The sequence below is a fragment of the Myzus persicae genome, unplaced genomic scaffold (assembly GCF_001856785.1).
Source record: "Myzus persicae strain clone G006 unplaced genomic scaffold, MPER_G0061.0, whole genome shotgun sequence".
NCBI classification, from domain to species: Eukaryota; Metazoa; Arthropoda; class Insecta; order Hemiptera; family Aphididae; genus Myzus; species Myzus persicae.
Genome location: NW_019100468.1, coordinates 1,521,810 through 1,531,017, shown reverse-complemented (window position 1 = coordinate 1,531,017; position 9,208 = coordinate 1,521,810). Strand labels below are relative to the sequence as shown.

At 31.9% G+C, this 9,208-nt stretch overlaps 1 protein-coding gene across 1 annotated transcript; it reads left to right on the top strand.

The window, feature by feature from the left end:
- Nucleotides 1–4,650: 4,650 nt before the first annotated feature.
- LOC111026760 lies at nt 4,651–8,342 on the top strand. Its single transcript, XM_022304925.1, has 5 exons — nt 4,651–5,174; nt 5,507–6,014; nt 7,095–7,172; nt 7,861–7,950; nt 8,205–8,342. The coding sequence occupies exons 1-5, from the start codon at nt 4,681–4,683 to the stop codon at nt 8,340–8,342; spliced, it is 1,308 nt and encodes a 435-aa protein (XP_022160617.1). The 5' UTR covers nt 4,651–4,680.
- Nucleotides 8,343–9,208: the final 866 nt, after the last annotated feature.

Below are 9,208 nucleotides of genomic sequence, written 5' to 3'. Positions count from 1 at the left end.
CTATGGAAATAAAATTAATACCATAGTTAGGTGTGCCAATTAAGGAAGCTGTCTACTAATATTTCATAGCTATGACAAATCGTTCTATTTGAAAACGAATTCGAGTAGAGCTTGATTTATCAAAAAATAGTAAAGATTTTTTAAAAAACGTCCTTCGCTGATATATATATTTTATCTTCACTTTGACATTCTCGAGACGCTCAAACGAACTACTGAGAAATTCTTAGCATGACCTTTATAGATTGTACTAGTTGTGTTCAATTTCCAATGAATTTATGTGCTGCATAAAACATTTTCTGATATTTTACTACCAGAAAAAAATAAAACGTATCATTGTAGTATCATAGTATATAATAATATATTACCAACATTTTCGTAGCTTCATTCTGAATTCAAAAGTAATATATTATAATACATACATAGCCATTCAAACAACAATATGATGTCTTTCAAAAAAGTAAGTACAATTTATACCAGTACCGGCCACGAAGGTATGTGATTCAAATAAAATATTTGCAAAAATTGTCCCCACATCTATAATATAAATACCTATTACCTACACATTTTAAGTTTTTACTATGAACTTTATCTAAGCCATAAATAATAAGTTAACTATATAACTCACTCAAAAAGAAATACTCTAGCCTGATAAAAAAGTATCTTAGCTGAAAAATGTTTCATCACACAGTCTTAGCTATTGACTTTGAGTTCCGTCGAGTAGGAAAAATAAATGAAAAAATACAATCATCAAAGATCAAATTGATGAATGTTTCATAACATAATTAGCGTATATTTTCTGTTGTAACATAATTACGAATAAATAATAAAGTACATCGTTGGTATACATCATTAAAATATTCAACTGAAAATAACATTTACTAATGGATATATTATAATAGTGAGAAAAAAATTAAGAATAATAATTTTTAAAAAAAATTGTAATCTTATAATGTCTATTATATTTTACAAATTTATTTTGATCAAAATCAAATGCACATTCATTTAGTATGTAATTTATTATTATTTAATGCAATTACCTACTATTTACATAATTTATCATGTAATAAACTATTATGAGGTAACTACATTGTATCGACCCCCAAAGAGTATAATGGTATAATAGTAAGTTAAAAGGTTTTCTTAATAGAATTAATAAATTACGAGATGGGAAATTATCAAAAAGTACGTACAGCAGTCTTAAAATAAGGCATGCAATATGCTGTTGCTGTATATCGCAGCATTACACGTGTTATATTTAATATAGAGTTTACTCTTTTTATGGGACGTGTGAAAAAGTTTGAAACAATAAACTTATCATTAAATATTGTTCATAATAAATTATAATCCACATAATATTATAATATACCAGACGGTGTCTTATTTATAATCTATATTGAGTAGTGTTTCCGTGTTTTAGCGAGCACATTGAAATTTCCACAGAAACCACGAAAAGTCCTAATTCCAAGGATTAAACTGTTATAATATATTGTATCCTAAGCCTAACGTGACTAGATGGTATTGCAAATATTAAATTATTCAATGCAAAAAAATCGATCGTATTTTTACAAGGTATATTTTATAATTTTGAGAATGCTTGAAAAATAATTTTTAAGTATTCTCAAATTGTAAAATGTTATTGACGACGACAGACGATAGAATGATTGTAATATCTATTGTATCAATAGTTAATAGAGTTTCTTTCAACTAGACGCAATATTATGACATATAACACTTACTTTCTTTTCTATGTGTATTTTATTTATTCAACGATTTAAAAACGTTTACAGTATGACGTCTTATATCACATAATATATCATTTGACAGTTGACACAATTAAATATTAAAATGTAAAAAAAACGCAGTATAGGGTTGTGTCAATTATTGTCATGTTCGCAATTTTTATTCATCAGTTTATGTTTAAAAGCATTTTCAAACTTATTTAATGCATAATATTATTGTTGACGCGTTCTGATGTTCTGTACCTATTTAATATTATAATTTATGCATAACACCATATTACCTATAATGTTGCATTGAAATGTGTGCATTGTACTACCATCAATAACAGCGAATTATGTACTACGACGGATATTATATATTTTGTATTGCATGTACTGCATACCTACTTCAGGTACAAAAAAATAATTTTTCCTTTTTTTTGGTATCTATTGAACTTTTTGTTTAAATTTGAAACGTTTTCATATGTTAGTGTAAACGAGTAAGGAATGTCTGGGCGTAAACAATGACAATGCGAAAACGTATCGTTGCGACCAAAATAAGTCCACTGTGCATTTTAAAAGGACTAGGTATATTAAATTTATACTATTGTGCACAAATAATTATATAGATAGAATTGTAATAGTGATTTGATGTAAAACCATGAAACCATTATTAATGCTCTTACGTCTTATGGTATGATAAAAAAAAAGTAACTAGTGGTCACTAGGCAGTATCGTCTTCAAACACGTCGACACGTGATAATTAAAAAACAATGCGTTTCGGAGGGTACATTTAAAATGATAATACCCATTTTACAATGGCGTGACATGATTGTTTTTTTTTTTTCTGTTCGAATGTGTATAAAATGTTGGACAACGGCAGACATCGTTGATCACTGAGCGTATAATTATCAGTCCAAATAGCTTCTAAACCATTACGGATATGCATAAGGTAGCGTAGTATACAATTACTAATGTACAATAATGAAATAACCCATCGCAACGCATAACAATACACCCACAACCCGAAATCGGCGATGACAATATTATATATTATTACGATCGCATTCTAAAATGTCATGATGGATTCAAGTCATTATTATACGATATCACGTTCGAAAACGTCTTCAAAACTAAACAACCGATATAATATTGTCCAGTTCGACGATCACCGTCGTGCCGTGTGTCGATCTCACAGGCCGATAATTTTATAGTATATGTAACGCGTCTTATTTGAGCGAGTTTGTGCGTGGTAAACTATAAAATATTTCATTGTATTATCATCACGTAGTGTATAGTAAAAAGGGCACAAAAGAATTCGCCCACCTTCACCATGATACATAGCGGTGAAAGCCTTTGCGGTAGATCACGCGTTATATTTATTCTTTCACCAGAGATGTGACGAGGTTGTACGATTTTATATAAACGTTTTCTAATTTTCACGTCGTGTTGGAAATTTCACCACTGCAGAACTGATGTTATTCAAGTCGACGGGTGTGGCAAGCCAGGCGTTATCATATTGTGTCTCATATTTTCGATCTCTTATACCTACCAGTGTTTCCACTGGGTCCCTAAATCAAGTAAATTAAAAATATTTAATTTCTGACAAGTCAGAACTAAACAACTTTAAAACGCACAGTTATCGATTTAAAAATACAACAATTTATCGATGAATAAAATATGAGCAAGTAAAAAAATGTTAATTGTTTCCTCTTTACCCTTTTATGACACTTAAAACCTATTCGTTTATAAAAATAAATAAGCACCATGACCAAGTATAATAACCATTATATTTAAATACTGAATATAATGGGTTTTTTTTTACTATTTTTTTTTAACAACACATACACAGATATATTCTTTAAGTGTATAATTCTATTTCAGACTGGTTGTTCCTATATACAATATAATAATTATGATAAACTATTATGTACAGTTACTACAATTGTCGATTAAACTAATTTAAATATACTCATATCAATGTGATATAATGTATAGACTGCAGGCCTTCATAATATTTTAAATAATGTATAATTTAATGTTTTTTTATTTTACAATAGGACGCAATCAGAACATAAAAATAGGTGAAATCAATTTCGTTCACCTAACTTTGGAACGCCATCGACGGTCTCCGAACAAGTCACTCGTTTGGTTTTGGTAGCACAAGTAATATAATATAATATCTATAACACAAATTATATGCATATATTGATTTTTCACTATTACTATTTTAAGTACAAAGCTATGGTTGGAAGTCTAAGTGATGTAATATTTAACTTTATCGAAATCAAGTTGTAACTGATCGTGATAAAACACGTTATGAAAAAAACTTTCTGTTACAAATAATTGTACCTTTTTTCAATGGTGAATTCAAGTTAATTTCATTTGAAAATATTGTTACCCATAACATCAACATAATAATATGGTCAAGTAATGCGATTCACAACGTTTCGCACTGTATAATATTGTAAACGGTTCCAGTCAATGAATGTTACCCTCACTGAAATCCACCATTGTTCTGAAATACACAAAACACAAATAATGTACAATAAACGTAACCCACAGTTTCAAATATCCAGGTACAATAATGTAACTCTCAACTTCTTTCAACCTCCACACATTAGTTACATCGTATTTGCCGTGCTAATGAGGTAACCGATTTGATTTTACAAACTTAAAGATTAAATAATAGTTTTGATCTGGATTTGGTGCGAGGGATGAGTCAAATATCAAGGTTGAGTAGGTCGCGATAGAACTTTTGTCACTCGGTTTGGATGTGTTTTGTTGTTAGCCTGATGCCATTGGTCTCGCACATGGATATAACTATGAGCGTTGATTATAAACACTAGTCATTTGTCTTGTTTCTTTTTTCGGAACATCAAAACCCACGCTCTATGATAACAATAACCGTGGTGATGCATTGCAGGACCGCGTCATCATCGTCCTGGATTATCGTCACGCGATGACTACCTCAGCACCTCTTTACGGGCCGCTGTGGGCGTTCGGGTACGCGCTGGGCGTGTTCCCCTACACTGTGTCACGGTCGGCGCCACACAGGTTTCGCCTGCACTGGTTTGGCGCTGCCCTGAAGGCCGTGCACTTGTTGCTCTTCTGGTCGGCCGCCGCGACCGTCGTTTCCGGGATATTCCGGATGCACCCGGGCGGCGCTGCTGCAGACAACCGGAACCGGCAGGCGCTGGACAAGAAGCTGGCCACCACGTCGCCGGTAAAAGTCTACGAGCTGTACGTGTACATGACGTTCACCACGTCCGCGACGGCCGCCCTGTGTCAGGTGCACATGTCGCAGCCGTCGGTCGTGGCGCTGGTCGGCGAGTGTCTGCTCCGGCCACGCGTCCACCGCGGTGACGGCCGCTTCTGGCCACCGATCAAGGCTTTCACCATAGTCGCGTTCGTCGCCTACGAGTTTGGCATTTACATCGTGCTGTCCACGTCCAGGTAGGCATCGATTCCACGACGTATGGTTATTATATGTTGACATAAGGACTACAAGATTTATATGCATTGCAATACCTGTCGTTTTGTTTAGTCCAAATACAGTTTGTACAGGTTGTCAGCACAGTACGGCAATATTCGAGTAAAGTCCTTCGTATTTAATATTAAAAGTAGTATGTCTCTAGATATATTTCCTCTGCAGTAAGGGGAATTAAGGAATCATAGATATGTTTTCGGTTGTGAGGCAGACGAACAATACCTAAGACCATGCTAAATTTTGATTTTAAAACTCGAAATGCATTTCGTTCTGAAGCTTTTTTTCTCGACTGCTGCAGGTTCAATCACCAGTACTTCATCTGCCTGTTCTCGTTCCTATCCAACATCGATGGCATCGTGGTCGAACAGTTTTTCTACGTCACTTGCCTGACGTTGTACGTCCGGCTGAAGCGGATCCACGAGGACGTACAGGACCTGGTGCGCAAGGCCGAGCACCCGCGGTGGAGATGTTGGGCGAGTCCCGCGGCCGGACATCCGGCCCACTTGGGAATACCGGCGTTTGGCGCGTCGGACATCCGGCACCTGAGGTGCGCGCACATGAGGGCGACGGAGACGTTTTCACGCGTCAACCGCGCGTTCCAGCTGCCGCTGCTGGTGAACATGATCGACAGTGTGTGCCGCATAGTGTTCTACACGTCTGAGGTGACGTACCACTTGACTTACGTCATGTGGGACAAACGTACGACGATCACTTACGCGAACACCGTCCTGTACTCGGGCTATTGGGGCATGCGAATCGTCCGGTTGTGGTACATGCACTCGTGCGAGTATTATATCACAAAAATGGTGAGGTCCATGATGTATATAACCTATCTAACCTGCATATAATAGCGCACACGGCATACCTTGATAAAAATAATATGTTCTATTGTTTAACATGGTCATACTATATTGACTATATAGATGAGTGAAATTTGAGAATTTAATTTAACGTTTAAATATGGTGGTAGCAATATGAACGAACAAGTATTGCAAAAAAAGTCCTCTTAGTTCGAAAATGCAATTTTTCAAGGAATAAAACACAGAAATTTCCTTAAAAAGTGGGTGTATGTTCAGTACATCAATCAGTTGTATAAATAAATAGTAAATACCTACTTATGGTTCTTATAGTAAATTGACTTAGGTATCTAGGTATTTTTCTTTTTTTCGTTACAAATAGTGGTCACATTTTAACATAATTACTGAATATAAATATTGGTAAATCTGGAACATAAATGCATGCATTTTACAGCTTTGTTTACAATTTTTCGTCATTTTTTAAAATGTTTGAAAGTACCTATCGATATATAATATTGAAATATTCTACTAATCATAAAGTTCGCTTAAAATATTTTTAACAGTGATTAACGATACATAAATATAACTAGATGACTACATCTATATTTCACTCTAAGAAATAAATAATTAAATCATAGCATTGATTAAATGTATTTTATCAATGACTTACGTTGGGATATTACAACACTTGAAATTTCTCTGTATAAACGCTAGTGAAAAAGGGAATGGAAACGGCAAAACATTAAGCTATAGTATTATTATTTAAAAACCATTATTAAAATTATTTATTAAATAGTAGTGCTTACTAGATTTTCAATAATTAGGTCAATATTAGCTGCGGTGTCGTTAAATTGTTATAGTTTTTGTGAATTCCGTGTTAGTTTAATATTGAAAATAATATAGCATTATACATTTATACCTACATAGGTATTTAATATTCTAAATCTCTGACGGGTTGATATATTGCAGACACTCAGTATAACCTAATTACGTTAGAATTTTAGTTTACATTTACATTATTAATTTTTTTAAATATTTAAATGATTATCGGTGATTAATAAATATGATTTTTTTTTAAATATTATACAGATTATACCTATACGGATTTCATTGAGTTGGCTTACATTAACATTAAATCCAGTCACTAGCAGGAGATTAATGCCCGAGGTATTCACTTTTATGTTTTTAAAGCAAAATAATTAAATAATAATTTTTTTAAGTTTAATAAAAGTTAAATAAGTTTAACGCAATTACAGATTTTTACGTTATATAAAATTGTATATATTATAAATTAATTACCTCTATTTTAAAGTTTTACTTTCTAAATACATTTTAACACAAATATTGAATATAATATTTTATCGTTGACTACCTGCAAAAAAGTTATATGAAATAATTACAAAAATGTTATTTGTTAAAATATTATTATATTATTATCATTATCAACAGACAGCATTAATAATATATTATTTAAGTCATCCACATTAATCATAAAATTATTCGATTATAATCAATTATATTTTTTATAATATTATATGGTTTTTTAATTTTTTATCAACGGACACTTTTTTTAAAATTGAATAGTCAAATAATTATACAAACAATTTTTATTGAGGTTTTTTGTTTATAATAGGAGATTTTCAAAAATATATTGTTAATTTTGTGAGCGTTATAGTTATTATCATTTATAAAAACAATAATTTACAGTTATAAATGTATAATATTATCATTTTACAATAGTATAACTTATACAGTAGTACCAATAAATATTTGACATTGCTTTTAAATCTGATTAATTCAGAATTTACATTGATACGCAATACTCACAATAATATTTACCATAAATGCTTTACAGATCATTCTATTTCAAAATCAATTAGACGCAATAAGTTCAAAATTCCAAATATACGGAATGATGAATATTAATATAGCTTTCTTCTATGCAGTAAGTAACTAAATATTATAAACGAATAAAATTTTCTTGATAAATGATCACTTATATCTTTATACAAACATGATTATTATTCGGTTATATTAGTTCAAATTCTAGAATTTAAAACTGTATACATATTATTACTATATCAATATATCTATAAATATGCAAAAATTAAGTACATAGAGTAAATATGATACCTATATAATATATTATACCATTACACTATATTATACACTACATTTGACTGTTTTTTTTTTTCATAGGGTTTTGGGTTGCTGATGGCATACATTATCTTCTTACTGCAGTTTTTCGGGTCTTCTTTGCAGCCATCACTAGTGTACAATAATTTCACAGTAACTCCGAGTATTATAGAAATCAAAAATAGAACCGACATTGCATGAGTGGATAATTCCTGCTTAGTGGACACTTAACTTCTCAAATGTATAAGAATAGTTTAGAAAAAATATTATTAAATTATTCCTGTTAATTATAATTAAATATTATCTATTATAATATATTATTGTTAGTTGTAATATTTTAGAGTTAAAAAATAGACAGTGCAACGAACCTGTATTGACCTCTACACCAACGTATAATTCAATTATTGTAATGACTGATGAGTTATGACGTGATTTGAAATTAATGCATAATTGGAAATAAATGACCAAGTATGATTTGCACTAAAGCGGAACGGTTATTATGATGACAAAAAATTGAAAACCTAATGAAATGTTTTCTTCATTATTTTGTTAATACTTATTTGATTTAAATTATTTGTTAATATTATTGAAGTGAATAACTTCTTTAGGCATGGTAGCGTAAGTTGGATTCATGGGCTTAGCCGTTGCGTCCAAAAAGCGTCAAGGGCGTGACTTACTCGACACTAAAGGTCCAATCAGACGATCGGATTTTGCCGGCCAGTAGCCGTGTTACTCCTGAGCCGACAAACTGGGTGAACTGATTGACCGGCGAAAAATGTCAGTGTCTATTTACCACAATCCAACTTTGTATGTAAAAAAAACAGACGACAGACGCAAAGTCCGGTCGTCTTTTTGTACCCTAAGGTTTCTATGGTTATAAATAATAATACATTTGTCTTATCTTTGTATAATAATAATAAACTAATTTCAAACTAAAATTTTATTTTTTTATTTTTCCATTACGAACTTCATATTTTACCGTAATGAAGCTTTTTTTTCATGCCCTCTGTGTAAAGAAGTCGCACTCCATCCGTGTGTACTATTGCAACACTTAAGATTTTTTTTGT